The 16371-nt window shown below is 32.4% G+C and overlaps 1 protein-coding gene across 1 annotated transcript; it reads left to right on the forward strand.

Moving 5' to 3' along the window:
* The first annotated feature begins 988 nt into the window (after positions 1–988).
* On the forward strand, positions 989–11297 carry LOC126717939 (serine carboxypeptidase-like 35). Its single transcript, XM_050419940.1, has 8 exons — positions 989–1375; positions 3983–4090; positions 4329–4517; positions 4652–4740; positions 4881–5159; positions 6960–7096; positions 9340–9432; positions 10946–11297. Exons 1-8 carry the CDS (start codon positions 1102–1104, stop codon positions 11202–11204), a joined length of 1428 nt encoding a protein of 475 aa, XP_050275897.1. The 5' UTR covers positions 989–1101; the 3' UTR covers positions 11205–11297.
* Positions 11298–16371: the final 5074 nt, after the last annotated feature.

Genomic DNA, 16371 nt, shown 5'->3' on the forward strand with positions numbered 1-16371 from the left:
AATCCTGTATAGCGTTTAGAGAGCATTAGGACTGACTGCATAGAGCTTTGGATCTTTTTTACAAGTGCAGAGTGCCTAAGTAATTCACTCCTTAAACACTAAATTAGAAAGTAAGGTCAATAACATTTTTCCTTCTGGGTTTATACCAACTAATAAGCTTCCCAACTCCTCCCCAATACTCACCTATGTTTTATGTCTTTTGACTATGCATGGCTTCTCCTCCAATACTTGTATCTCTTCCTTGATGGTTTTCTGAACTTTTTGAGAACATGCCAACGACTATGAAGTAGCAGAATTTTGTTTTTCCTAGGATAATATTTTTGAACTCTGCAGATGTATATTGCATATCCCTAAATATCATCAATCCCTATCTAAAGGAAACCATTGTTGATCTCCAATTTTATGTCCAAACAACTTGACCTATCATTTTGACATTCATTACCAGAAATCAAGCCCAAATCACAAATCTAAGATCCTATGTCTGTATGCAGTTGCATCTGGATGCTCCAACAAAATGTCATTTTAAAATAAGAGCTACTCAAAATTTTCCAGTTCATTGTTCAACAATAAATATGATTATGTTGTGCACCCTTTGTTAGCCACTAACACCCAGTTTATTTCAAGAAGAAAGTATTAACATCATTTCATCAAGGTAAAAAATACAGGTGAAAGAAAGAAAAGTGTGTGTGAGCACGCACATGCCATGTCGTGGGCTACTCTTCTGTGTTAAATTTTGTCCTATTTTCATCCCACCACTTTTATAGAGTTTTTAAAACTCATGTAAAGCAAAATGGAAAAGAGGGCAGGACAAAAGTAAAGACACTTTTGTCGCTTTTTGTGTTTGAGTCTGTGACGGTCAAACTTGTCCCTTTGATTATTTATTTATTTATTAAATTTCTCAAACCCAAACCCGACAACCTAACCAAGCTTTTTGTCTTTTTACTCTCTTTTTTCCCTTTCACGTTCAATTGGCATAAACCATTCCCCAACTCTTTTATATATACAAACGGTTTCAGTACGTTCATTATTGGGGTCTGGGTCTCACTTCACACTCACATAGTAACAGTACTAACTACTAAGAGGGTGTTTTGTTATTATATTATGTTGCAATCTCCAATGGCCGTTGTCTGGAACTTGCTACTCTGTTGTCTAGTCTCCACTCTTCTAGTGGTCTCCACCGGAGAAATTCATGGCGAAGAAGCGGAGAAAGAGGCTGACAGAGTGACAAACTTGCCAGGACAACCAGCCGTGACTTTTAGACACTACGCGGGCTATGTCAAACTCCAACCCCAGCATCAAAAGGCACTCTTTTACTGGTTCTTTGAAGCCCAGGAAGCACCTTCTCACAAGCCATTAGTCCTTTGGCTCAATGGAGGTCTCTCTCTCTCTCTCTCTCTCTCTCTCTCTCTCTCTCTCTCTCTCATGTTTATTAAAGAATTTTTGCCACATTTTTTAATGTACGCTAATAAGAGATTTATAACCAATAATCCAAAGTTACAACAACACTTTGAGAACATTAGAGCAATGTACATGCTGTTTTAGACAGGCTTTTTTTTTTTTTTTGGGTACATTTTTTGCTTTATTTTTCATACTTTTACAAGTAATTTTTTTTTTTTTTTGAAAGTAATTTAAATAAGACATTGTTTTGGTCCAAGTGATTGTTGGACCAAAAGTGATACTTCCATATATTTTCTAAACAATAGTTTATATTTCATTTCATAAACGTTTCTAAATAATAACACATGGTCAATACAATGATGGATTCTCTCAAAAAGAAAAGGAAAAAAAAATACAATGATGGAAAAATTGAGGTTGGATCAAGCAATTGATAGCACAAGAGTTTATAGGCTGTCAAGCACTACATTTTGTCTAATAATAAAATATGAAATGATATGACATATCGATATCCTAATACCCACGCTGTTGTTGCTTTTGTCGCCGTGTGTGAGTGAGTCTGTGACTGTCAAGCTTTGTCCCTCTGAGGCTTACTTTTTATTTATTTATTTTTATTTATATAAAATTTCTTAAACCCAAACCCAATCACCCAACAACCCAACCACGCTTTTTGTCTTTTTAGTCTTTTCCCTTTCTTGTTCAAAGCTGCGCGCATGGCAATTGGCATAAACCCTTTTTACTGCCAGCCCTGGCCCATCAATAACTTGTGCAGCTGGGACTTCCTCCTCTTTTCATCGCTCTTTTCTAATTTGTGTTTATTATTTAATTTATGAATTTAACTTGTTGCATGTAGGGTTCATTTGGATACAGTTTATATTGTTAAAAATTAAAAATTAAAAATTGAAAATATAGTAGTAAAATAATTTTTAAATGTGTGAACAGTATTATGGGTCTCATTTTTAATATTTTTTTTGAATAAAGTGATTGTAGGTCTCATGAATAGTACATAACAGTAACTTGTGTGCATAAACAATAACTTTTTCTCCTACCCAAAAACGCGTGCATCAAAAAAAGAAAGAGAAAAAAGAAAAAGAAAAAGGGAAATGCCAGATGCAGACGTGCTGACTTTTTCAACAGGATCCAAACAGTCACGTAATCTGCTTATACTTTTTTTTTTTTTTTTTTGGTGTAATAAAAATTATTCTCTTTTATTATATGACGGTTATATATTATTTTAGAATCTGGCTAATGAGTATTTTGGAGGGAGTAATTAAAATTTGAGTTTTTATTATAAGCTCTCGTTCCGTATAAATGAATAGAATGAAATGAAAAAACTAATTTTAGAATATTGTTCTCTTTCCTTGTTTAGCCATTTTAATGGAGGAAATGGAAAATTTATTCCCTTATTTAGGAGTTTAAGTGAGAGAGAATAGAATGAGTATAAATGAACACTCATTCATTTCTATTATCTTAAAACCTCAAATTTTTATTACCCCAAAAATTAGGAGAAATGGGAGGGAATTGAATTAGAATTAATGAATTTTTTTACTAAAACTCCTAAAATACCCCTATATACTCAACTCCTTATTTTAAAATAGGGGTCTAATAATAATATTGTCATAAAATATTCCATTCTATTTCATTTCATTCCTTCTATGTTACTCCCAAACAAGATTACTTACATTCTATTCATTTTCATTCATTTATTTTAAAATATCCGATCAAGGTTACTTAATTCTATTATACTTTTTTCTATTACTTTCTTTTGCTTAAATACATTTCATTCTCTTCTAAAAAAAAAAAAAAAAAAAAAAAAAAAAAAAAAAAAATTCATTCAATTCCATTCATTTCCATTATCTTATGAACTCATAAATGAAGCCTAATTGATCTGCTTTTAAGATTATTTAATTAAAAAAATATTTTTTTATTTGTTTTTGTTACTTTCCAATATGGTTATCCAATAGATTACATTTAAATGCAACACAATTTTCCATCTGAGTACACACTACAATCATACAATACATAAAGTACAATGGACCTGACAATAGGACTTGAGCCTAATAATATTGTAGTCCAACGAATTTCAATAATTATAATAAAAAGAGAGTATAAATGAGTTTTTTTTTTTTTTGTTTGGAGAAGAACATAAATAACTTCAATTATCATCTTTTTAATGACTTTCAGTTTTGATTTTGTACATTTGAACTATCCATCAAGTTTCATTGGTTATTATCACTTGAAGAGTTGAGTCAAATGCTACCTCTCCATGTCTTAAGTGCATAGAAAAACACTGCGATTTCATTTCGAGTTTGGGGAGGGTGGGGGTGGGATATTTATGAAATGTTTTGGATCAGTGCAACCAAAAAGAAAAAAAAAAAAAAAAATTGTTTCATTTGTTATTAACAGATTTTTGAAAGTGATAAACTTTAAGGAAATTTTCAACTATATTGCCAATTTCCTTATTCTTTGTCTTTTATTTGTTTTGAAATTTATATTTCAAATCTTCTGCCACGTACGCAATGAATTTTGGGAAAGAAAAAAAAAAAAAAAAAAAAAGAATAATAGTAGTAGTGTTGTGTATTCTCAGGACCTGGCTGCTCATCCATTGCGTATGGAGCTGCACAAGAACTCGGCCCATTTCTTGTCCAACTAAACGGAATCAAGCTCAATCTTAACAAATTTTCTTGGAATAAGGGTAATTCAATAATTAGCTTCTTCTTCTTATTCTTTTTCTTTTTCTTTTTTTAATTTTTTTTAAGTTCACAACAATGATCTAGCTAGCTACCATTGGCCAATGCATCATCATTGTCATTGATATAATTATTATCTATTCTAATTTGATTTTTATGTAACAAATTTTTTTTCTTCCCCTTTATTATTATTATTATTATTATTATGTTTCAAGTTTATTTGATGTTGGCTAAAATAATCAGTTGCAAATATATTATTCCTGGAGGCACCTGTTGGTGTGGGGTTTTCCTATACAAACAAATCAAAAGATTTGCATATGCTTGGTGATCGAGTAACAGCCGACGATTCACATGCCTTCTTGATTGGATGGTTCAAAAGGTTTCCCAACTTTAAATCCAATGACTTCTATCTTGCTGGAGAGAGCTACGCTGGTATCATTTTCTTCACAAAAATAACCTCTTCTTATTTATCTATCTATCTATCTATATATATATATATATATAAATATCTCTCTCTTAAGGTTTTACATTTTTCTTACTTGATTGTATCTTCTCTCTCTCTCAAGGTCATTATGTTCCCCAGCTTGCGAATCTCATTTATGAAAGAAACAAAGGGGCCAGCAAGAACTTGTACATAAATCTAAAAGGGTTCATGGTAAGCCCTATATATATATATATATATATATATATCTTACTTTGCTAATTATTTATATTCCAATCAAATTAAGGCTTTTTTTTTTTTTTTTTTTTTTTTAATATTTACATGTCCTTGTTTTTCCAATAAGAAAAAACCAGATTGGGAATGCTGTGATCAATGATGCAACAGATTTAAGTGGCATGTTTGAATATGCATGGAGTCATGCAATCATCTCGGACAAACTGTACAATGATATAGTGAAGGAGTGCGATTTCAGGAGTGATAACCAAACAAGGAATTGTGGTAATCATATCAGGGGTTTCTTAGAAGCATATTCTGCCATTGATATTTACAACATTTACGCACCCATTTGCCTCACTTCCCTAAGTAGAACCTCCCCCAAGCTCGTTGTTGCTCCCCGTTTGATCACTCAACATGTAAGCCCTTCTTTCTTTCTTTCTTCTTCCGCTATATATAAACGCGTGAGACAAAACAGGTATAAACAAATTGCATTTTACTTTCTTATGCTTTGGTCCCATGAATCACAACTTATTAGTCCACAAAGTTTCAATTATTATATGTGACCCTAAAGCTTGAACTAGAATTAATTTTTTATGGCTGAATTCAAAATATCCTTATTGATTTTTTTTTTTTTCCAAATATTAGGAGTTAAAAATACAACAATTTAAAAAATTTGTAAGACCAAATTATGATTAGGTCAGATCACAAGGGAATGATTTGTTTGTTCAAAAAATATATAATCTATTAGTTAGAGGAAAGATTAGAATTTCATTTTAATCTCATTTTTAGGATATCAATAGCTGAAAATTTATAAACTATTTTGATAGAATATCACTGAATCGAAATCTCTCCATATATGATAACTAAAAAATGGCAACTAATTTTCATTTATTTATTGGCGCTGCAAAAAAAAAAAAAAAAAAGTACTAAAACCAAAGGAAATATATCACACAAAAATAGTGAAAAACATGATGGATGTGAAAAAAAAAAATTAGGAATACATCATTTTGTGCCACAACTTTGTTACAATTTTGACGTAATAAAATCGTTGAAAAAAAGTAGTGAATTAATGTAAAAGTAACAAATAATCCGTTATAACCTATCATATAAGATAATTGCAAAAAATAATGTGACAAAGAGTGTCATTCTAAGATTACTATGCATGATGTAGCAATTTCATATCTGATCTGTTTTGGAGGTGCATTAAGTTTATGTACTATACTCCTAGCTAGTGGTTTGAAATTAATCTAGAGTAGTTTTAAAATCATAAATTATTTCATAATATGACAGGCTATAAGTACGTAATTAATCATCAGTTATATATGGACATATTGTTTTTTCTATATCAATCATACTTTGCTACATTGTGGTAAGAAATTGTGAAAAAAAAAATTGATAGCACTAGTTTTTCATTAATCTGAGAAGTTGGTGATTAAGACTTACCCACACTTAGGGTGTGTTTGTTTGGAGGTTAAACAGGATAGATGAAAAATTTTGGAAAAAAATTGGGAATAAAAATTTTTTTAGAGTGTGTTTGGTTGAGTAGGAAAGAAATAAAATAAATAGTAAAGTCTAGGTGTTTTCTCTCTGGATTCACAAAAATGTTTTCTCCTTAAAATAGAAAGAAAACTAAGTAAAAATGAATTTTTTCTTAATTCACAAATACCCAAGTAGATGTGCACGTTATATGCTTCTTCAAGTTGCCTTTATTTATTTATTTTTTTTTCCTTCTCCCCTTGGCAGTAATGTTGCCCCACCCTTTTTTTTTTTTTTTTTTTTTTTTACTTTCTGCAGCGTGCCTTTTATTTTATTTTATTTTAATATTTGGGCAATAACGTTGCTTTTTTTTTTTCCTAGGGTCTAGGCGTGATAGGTTTTTTTTTTTGGCTAGACGTGATTTTTTTTTTGATATGATTTTTATTTTTTTAATATTTTTGTGTGATTTTTTTTTATTTGTTACTTTTTCTTTTGTTTTAATTAGACATTATTTTTTAATAAGAATATATAAATAAATTTATTTAAATTTATTTTTTTCCATCTTTTTACCTTTTCACCTCCAACCAAAAACAAGAAAAGGAGAAAATAAAATTTTTTATACCTTTCTACTTTTCATATTCTCATTATTTATTATGCACTTACTTTCCCACCCGTCAATCTTGCTTCCATTAATAATTGTTGTTGAAAGAAGCTTTTGTTTTTGTTTTTCTCGAATTCAGAACCTCTGGCATAAGCTACCGTCAGGCTATGATCCATGTACAGAGGATTACGTGGAGAACTATTTCAACAGAGAGGATGTCCAGAGGGCGCTACATGCCAACGTTACTAAATTGCCCTACCCTTATACCACATGCAGGTAAAAGTACAGTAGTACAGAAATGTTAGTAACGGTGCATTTGGCTTTTACTTATTTATTTTTCGTTTTTTACTTTTTTTATTTATTTATTTTTTTTATCATAGTTTTTGTTGCAAATAATCTTTATTTATTTATTTTATATATAAAAATAAACTAACATCGATTTTTTTTTTCACACTTAATTGTTCCAAACACACAACAATATATATATATATATAAAAAATTGGGTTCAAGTTACACCTGATATAACTCTAAACAATGTTATACTACTCAATATTTTTTAATTGGATGCAAATTTTGTCAAATCTACCGTTAAATTTCATTATCTTTGCATATTCTCAATGCTTGCAAAATTTTAAGGTAATTAAAGATTAATCATCAATCAATTTTTTAAATTCAAATTTTTGTAGTTTAAAATAATGTATAAGTATAATTTTAAGCAATCTTATGCTACCCAATATTTTTTTTAATTTGATGCAAATTTTGACAAATCTACCGTTAGATTCCATTTTCTTCGTATATTCTCAATACTTGCAAAATTTCAAGGTGATTAAAGATTAATTATCAATCAATTTTTTAAATTCAATTTTTTGTAGTTTAAAATAATGTATTAAAGATGAGTTTATGGATCAAATGGTAAATAACATCCAATTGACATGAAAATTGACATGATTGTTAAGAACATATAGAATATGTAATTCAACGGTGGGATTTTCAAAATATAAATTCTATAACAAATTATTAAGTGATGTAATATTACTTAGAATTACACCAAATATAATTTGAACCCAACCCCCATATATATATATATATATATATATATGTAGGTATGAAATACATCTTTTACTAGACTTATCATATATTTAGTGCAAATCAATTATAAGTTCTAACATCTCATCTCAACAATTTAAAAAAAATATGAAATTTTTTATATTTTAAGAAAATAAATACTTTTAAGTGTTTGGTTGCGAAAATGCTCCGAAAAACATTTTTGACTGTTTGGTTACGTTGCTACTACTTTTGCCACATTTTCTCTTTTCCTAGACACATATATAATAAAAAAGAAAAGTATAGATAAAAAAAAAAAAAAAAATTGTGACTAGTGGTGCTGACTGTAAACCGATGACATCAATAAGAGTGGTGATTGGGTTAATGAGTTTTGGATGAGGCTTAAAATGTTATAACTACAAATAAAAGTATAAAACATTTTACTGTAAAGTACCTCTATTTTGTGGTCAACTGGAAATTATTGTCCGGTTGACTGGCAATTTCAATCACCCAAAGACCACAAATTTGTGTTTGTATTATACACCCATACATGACGCGAATTTTACATCCAAATTTTGCCAATCCAATGTGTGTTTGTGATATACTACAAAGCCAGCTGTTTTGAACAAATGTGTAGTCAAGACTTAAATGTCTAAGATTCCAAAATTACAACGTACTATGTCATTTAAAAAAAAAAAAAATTATGAAAACGACGTACCATATCAGAAATGTATATATTAATTCATTTGGCTGTTGGGTATTTCTGGGAGATTAAGTTTAGCAGAAAATCCTAGAACTTTTAAGCAAATTACTCGGAGCATGTGTCAAATCATTGAACTAGAGCTTTCAAGTTTCATCCTGCTTCCCCTGCCAAAACATAATCAATGAAACGTTGCAGTGAAATTCTTGACATTTCTTTTTCATTTCCATCACTCTTTTACCCTCTGACTCCCGTCATTTGACCACCAGCGAGTGTGGCTCAACCAAAGAAAACTCTCGGAAGCTTCATTTGCTCAAAAGTTCGAATTCTAGCTCATGCAATTTTATGATGTGAGCTGCTTCTGCATTTGCCCTAAGCTTGCTTGACGGATTCTCATTTAAATTTATTATTGATTTTACTTTTTTATTTAGCATTAACAATCTGCTATATCAACGGGTGCCAGATTTTTGTGTTAGTAGATTTTTACGAAAACAATTAATGGAACGGTTAGCTGTAGCTAACCATGCCCGTAGTGTAGATAAGCAAGTTTTTGTGTTAACAACATTAGATATTTTGGCAAGAATAAGCAGGGAACAGACAACTAATTAAGATGTGTACATACCAGGAATGTCCAACATTTTATATATATATATATATATATATAATTTGATGAGTTATGAATGAGTCTTTACAATTTTCTGCATATTAATTGCTAGGTAGCTAGATTAGGTTGATAAGATCCTCATATTTTGAGCTTATGGTTCGTCAAATTCAGTGATGTTATCAACGGATGGAATGACTCAGCAGACACAGTGCTGCCCATAATTCGGAAGCTTTTAAATGCGGGACTGCGCATTTGGATTTACAGGTACTCCCTTCAATTTCAGCCCATGCCTATTCTTCAGACCTTGTCTATATATAATAAAAATGCCTCTGTACAACTTTCAAGAATTAAATCAAAATGTTCATAACATTGTTTTTAGATGCTTATCAACCGTAGAATACCAATAACTATCATACTTTAATTTAATATGCTCTTAGTCCATATGTTCTGCATGATCTCTCTCTCTCAACAATAAAATTAACCCTAATGACTAAGAGTTTTATAACTCTATTAGCATCTCATAATATTTTTAACAGAAAAGAATACCCCCATTTTCTATTGTCACTATCATATTTATTTTAAAAAATGGTTAATACATATAACCAAAAGCTCAAAAGCATTGCCAACTCTCTTTCATTAGGAAAACTAAATGTTGAATTCTCCTCCCCATTAGTCATAAACAACAAAACATGTTTTCCCTTAGATTTAATATTATCTTTAATTTTCTAGGCAGTCATTCTAATTGCAATTTTCAATTTTGTTAGGCAAATTTTTATATAAATTCAAGAAAACGAATATTATTTTGTGTCAAATTGTTACTTTGTTTAATTTTTCTAAAAATAGTTGGTTCTTATTTCTCTACCTTTGAAAAGAACTATAAATTATTTGAATCCGTAAGTCAATAGAAAATTATCTACAATGAATGTTGAAATTTTAGTTTCTGGTCACCCTAAAAACGTTACTGCTTAATATACTAAAATTGATATTAGCTCTTGGAACATGATGCCGAATTGCATGCATCCATTGATAATGATATTCTCCTTTCATATAGTTTCCTTTTATTATTTTAGGTTGTCTTTTGGATATCATTTTTTTTTTTTTTTTGACATAGTTAATTTGCTTGTCCCCTTAAAAAATACTTATGAATTTTGACTTATCACCGATTATAATATATCAATAATAGGGTCAGGCTAATGGATATTCTTAGCGCATTTGATAATAAAAAATTTTAGAAAAGTTTTGATATTATTTTAAAAGGAAATGTAATAGTCCAGTTCATTTGTTAGCAAAACACGCTTTAGGCATTGTTGACTATAAAACTTGGATGAAAGCTAGTCCTTGCTTTCTTGAGGAAGCTTTAATCCATGATGTATCTTTATTGGTATGAAGTTTAATAAAAGTGTAGTATTCACATCAAAAAAAAAAAAAAAAAAAAAAAAAAAAAGGAAATGTAGAAAGCTATAAAAAGAAAAAAAGAGTAAAAAAAAAGATCAGATACTTCCTTCTTTTTTTATAATAAGTTTCTAAAAATATTTTTTAAATTAATACCTTTAGTACATTCATTAACTTTTCCATAATAACAATGATAATAAAAAAAATGTATTAGCTAACATGATCATAAACCATACTATATTAATATTATATCACGAATTAACTATCATCTTTTATGTTTTAGTTCATAAATATTGGGTATGACTTAGAGATTGTTTCTACACAAAAACAACAATAAACATTAGAATTCATAATGAGAATAATGATGACGATGAAAATGATACAGCGGTGACACGGATGGGAGGGTGCCGGTGACATCAACAAGGTTCAGCGTAAACAAGCTGGGGTTAAAAATAAAGGAAGAATGGAGAGCATGGTTTCACAAAACTCAAGTTGCAGGTTGGGTGCAGACGTACGAGGGGGGCCTAACATTAGCCACAGTGAGAGGCGCAGGGCATCAGGTCCCAGTCTTTGCTCCTCATCAATCACTTTCTCTCTTCACCCATTTCCTCTCTTCCAAAACCTTGCCGGATTCTCGATCTTAGATGCTGCTAAAGAAGACAATATTGTGTAACCAGGGAGATTACATTTTTAACAAATTTGGGACACTTCTATTCTATTCCATAAGATGTTCTTCATTGTATTTGTCACTATAATCTTACATATTTATAAATGTGGTCATTAACAAACTTAAATTAAACAAAAAATATCAAAAATAAAACTTGAATATATTGAAATCAAAATAAAATTAAAAAAATACGCAAATATATAAAGTTTTAAAATTTTCTTTTACAAGTTTTCAAATTTCGAAATAGTTGTATGATAATTTTCTTTTACAAGCTATATACATTTTTTTCAATGCACACAATAAAGCAATTATTATACTATTAATCTCTAATTCAATTATTAACACCTTGCTTAAATAAGTAACAATAAAAAAAAAAAAACTTATCATCCTTTTTTTATGATATGTTCCAACTAATTTTTGTATTCTTTAAACTAATTAAGATTAAATCGATGCAATACTCCACTAATTTCTTTTTTAGGGAAATCATGGCCAAGAGGTTGACAAAAACCTCTTAGTAAATATGCTCTTTTTATTTTATCCTAACTATTAGGGTGAAAAAATGAGACATTTTCTTAAGGTCTAGGATCTGAAAGAAGAGTATTCAAGTCAATACAAATTTGCTTAAAAATGAATATTGCAATACAAGTGATTTCCTTATAAGAAATTTTTTTCATTGTGCTAGCAAAAGAATAAAGGGTAAATTATAAGTTCATTCAATATATTCAACTTAAATTCAACTTATGCATTCAATGATTACATTATTCATGTTCAATAAAATATTCGGGTATTACTTTAGTGCATCTACGTGTACAAAGTGTATCACATATATTTAAGAAAATCAGCTAAAAACTAAAGTAAGCACTAACATATTAACTATTTGAAAATATGTGTTTTTAAGAAGAAAAAAAAAATATAGCGATTTTAAAATATGTCTTTTGAAAACGCAATTTAAAAAATCACAATTAAACATTTGATTTGAGCTAATTTGTATTTGTTTGAGCAATTTTTGAGAAGTGCTATGTCCATAATACTTTCACAATAATTACTAAATGGTAAGTTAGATCAAATTTTATTTTTAATGGACTCTAATTTTAATTTAGGGTGTTAGCCAAGAAAATCCTAAGGATAGGGTACTACTAGAATACAATGGAGACTAATTGTGTGGACTATGTGAAGAGTTGCCATGATTGTCAGATGCACGCCAACTTGAACCATGTACTGCCTAGTGAGTTGTATACCATGACTTCTCCAAGGCCTTTCTCGGTTTGGGGCATAGATGTGATTGGAAGGGTAGCTCCTAAGGCTTCAAATGGGCATGAATACATTTTGGTGGCAATTGACTATTTCACCAAGTGGGTGGTGGCTGCCTCCTACTCCTTATTGAAGGTTAAACATGTAGCTCGGTTCTTAGAAAACAACATCATATGCCAGTTTAGGATGCCCCAAGAGATCATTTCTGATAATGTTTCCCACTTTGAGGGCGAGGTTCGAAGGATTATGGAGTTGTACAACATTGAGCATCATAAGTCTTCGTCGTATCGACCATAAGCTAATGGGGCCGTAGAAGCAGCTAATAAGAATGTGAAGAACATCCTAGCCAAGATGGTAGTGACATACAAAGTTTGGGCCAAGAAGCTTTCATTTGCCTTATGGGATTATAGAACTTCTATTAGTACGTCAAATGGGGCAACTCCTTCTCTTTGGTTTACGATAGTGAGGCGGTGCTTTCTATTGAGGTGGAGATACAATCTTTGAGGGTATTGGTGGAAACCAAGGTCCTAGATGAAGATTATGCTAAGATGAGATATGAACAATTGGCTTTGATAGATGAGAAAAGGGCTAGGGCACAATATCATGCACAAGGGTACCAAAAAAGGATTGTTAGAGCATTCAACAAGAAAGTGAAACCAAGGACCCTTAAAGAAGGGGACTTGGTCCTAAAGGTGCTTAGAGATGAGACTTTTGACCCAAGGGGAAAGATGAAGCCAAGGTGGTCTGAGCCTTTTATCATCAAGAAGATCATGTCTGGAGGTGCTACAAGGATCAAAGATTTGGATGGGGAAGAGATGTTTCACCCAATTAACATGGATAGACTTCAGGAATACAACATTTAAAAAAAAAAGAATGAAAAGAGCTTGCTAGGTTGAAAACCTGAAAGGGCGGCTTAGGCAAAAATTAAGGCAAGAAAACCCCACTAGATTGAAAACCCGAAAGGGCAGTCTAGGCAAAAATTAGGGGAAAGACCATGAGCATGGCAAAAATTCCCGAAAGGATGTCATGGGTAAAAATTACATGGCAAAGGAAAAAGAAAAGAAAAGAAAAAAGGGAATAAATGACAATAAGCAAAGATAATAAAAAGGAGATTCTCTCATTGCTCAAATTAAAAGATGATAAGACTGTTTTCATAGGGGATTTGGAACATTCCAATCCTTTATTAAATTCAAAAACAAAAACATGAGAATCATAAAAGTGTAGAAAAGTAAAATATAGGGCCCATCAAGGTGGTCACTTAGTCCTCCTTACTTTCTTGCTAGTCTTCATGTAAGCTTTTTCATCTCTCAGAATCCACTTCATGTCATCCTCCAACCATTGCTTGTATCTTGCAGTGGTATATATGTATTGAGGAGGAACAATGCCTTTCGTTACCCTTCGGCATGACCATGCCTCACTAATCCTACCTAAGATCCTATTGGTAAACACCTCAGTGTGGAAGGCACCTTCATCATTAGGGGCTCCTTGATGCTCTTCAAATTGCCTTAAGATATGACAAGTAAAGAAGTATGAGCAGCAATGAAGTCCAACTAAAGTCACACAGTAGTCCTTGCAGTAATTGTGGACCATGCTTGAGATGTGCCATCACTCCACGACCCACTAAATGTTGGTCTCCCTTAGGTGACCCATACACACTATGTACGCCTTGAAGCTCATGTCATTTTGATGAAGCCAGCGGTCCCTAAGATGCCTAGGGAGGTAGGTGCTGATAGGTACGGTAGGAGGTTGAAGCAAGCAAAGCCTTTCTTGTAGCTATATCTGGAAAAAAAGGAAAGAAAAAAGAAAAAAGAAAAAAAAAAAGAAAAAAGAAAAAAGAGGAGGGAGTAAAAAAGAAGAGAGGAAGAAGAGCAAAAAAGAAAAGAGAGCATGAGTGAAAAAAAAAATTATAAAGACAATATAAGGTGCCTCGATGGGTTGAAAACTGAAAGGCAATCCATGCAAAATTAGAGAAATCCCGCTAGGTTGAGAACCTAGGTAAAAGTTAGGGATTTTACTTGAAGGAGAAGGGGACTTCCCGCAAAGAAGCTTGCTTCCTTCCTATGAAAGGAATCCGAACCATTGAAGGTCTCTGCCAAGATCAAGGCCACTGGGTTACCTCTTTTTAGCCCTTAAACTACCTTGCACATCCAAAGGTACACATAAAATGACTTTTGAACCAAGAAATACCGTGCAAGAGCACATAGGCAAAATGCATGAAGAAAGTATGAACGTGGCCTCTCACCCATAGGAAGGCTCGAACTGGAAAAGTACTCAAAAATCAACATTAGGTTGAGTTTATGAAAAAAGCACCACCTATTTGTCGTGGTGGAAGGGACGCCCAACACAACTTGTATCAAGGAAGGGAGATCCCTGCCCAAGGTAAGGAAGATGAGATCATCAATCTCCGGTTCATCCATGATGGTACCAAACTCTTTGATAGTGGGACATAGTTCTATTCCATTGAAGTAGAAAACATGCCGAGAAGGAACCTAATAGTTGGCAGCAGCACGAAGAAGAGGCTCGTCCACTCTAATTTGATGATATGGGATGACATAAGAAAGACCATAAGGGGTGATGGAATCCTTGAAATTGGGACCAAGCCTCCTAATCCAAGTCGAGACATCAAATGGAGAGTTTTCTGCCATTGGGGGACCTTTAAAAAGGGCTCCCTGGGTTGAAAATATGTTGGTGGGGGGTTTTAGACTCAAACGGCTACTTTTATACTTAAGTAAGTCAGTTAGGGTTTTTCTGATTCATGGCCCACGTATGTAGGGTCAACCCTACGTACATAAAGTCAAAGTTGTGTATGCAAACCCATCCTTATGTACTTATGGTGCTTGGCAGAAGCCCATTCTTCCTTGTTTTGAGCATAGTTTTCACTTCAAGGCATTCCTAGGGTTCCTATAACCTAAGGGATCATCCAAGACATATTCCAAGCACAAGATTTCAAGCATCCAAGAAGCAAAGTTATATAGAAACATACAATTAACCATATATCTTGTAAATTAAGTGCTAAGTCCCAATTAAAAGCATAAATGTAAAAAGATGTTCTTAAGTACAATCCTTTGTCTCAAAATAAATCCAAATGTTTGCTAAGGGAAATAAAATAAAAAACCATAAAAGCAAAAAAGAAAAATTTGTGTATTGTATGCCTATATGTCTTAACTACAGGTAATCAATGGTGCCGCCTCTTCCTTGACTAATAGCTAAGAGTTGCCTTTGAATCCTCCTCATCACTACCATCATCATCATCACCACCACCCAGGTGGGCCGCTCCTCCAGGATCGTACAAGCTCCTTGAATAGTTAGTCACCTCCAGCTTGAGATTCCCAGCCAGCCATACCAATTCATCATGCTCCTGGATAGTGGGCTGCAATTCAAAGAAAGAATGGTTAGTGACAAAAAACACAAAAAAAAAAAAAAAAAATTGGCAAAAAGAGAAAGAACTCACCGCCCGAGTGTTGGGAGGGAAAGGATAGCCCATGACATTAGGATTACGGGGCACGGCAAGCTCCCGAGCAAAGCCGTTAGGGCCATAAGCATATACCGTCCAAGGGAGATGTGGAGGGTGAATGGACTCATCAATAATAGGCTCCTCCTACCATATTTTCCACCATAATAAGTCATGACAAACAAGGTAAAGAAGAGAAGAAGAAGAGATTGAACATATACCTGAGCAGTAAGGGAAGGCATGATGCGAGTGATGTTGAACTCCTCATAGTCCACCCCTCAAGAAGCCATCCAACATAGGGAATGCCACTCCCCCACGAGTTGTACTTAACATCAATCAGGAGGGTCCATTGGAATCTATGGGTCATCTCTACCCACCAATTGGCACTGCACCCTCAAGCTCGCTCCCTCAAAAGGACGAGTAATCTCCGAAGCAATGAGAG

Source organism: Quercus robur, chromosome 3 (assembly GCF_932294415.1).
Source record: "Quercus robur chromosome 3, dhQueRobu3.1, whole genome shotgun sequence".
NCBI classification, from domain to species: Eukaryota; Viridiplantae; Streptophyta; class Magnoliopsida; order Fagales; family Fagaceae; genus Quercus; species Quercus robur.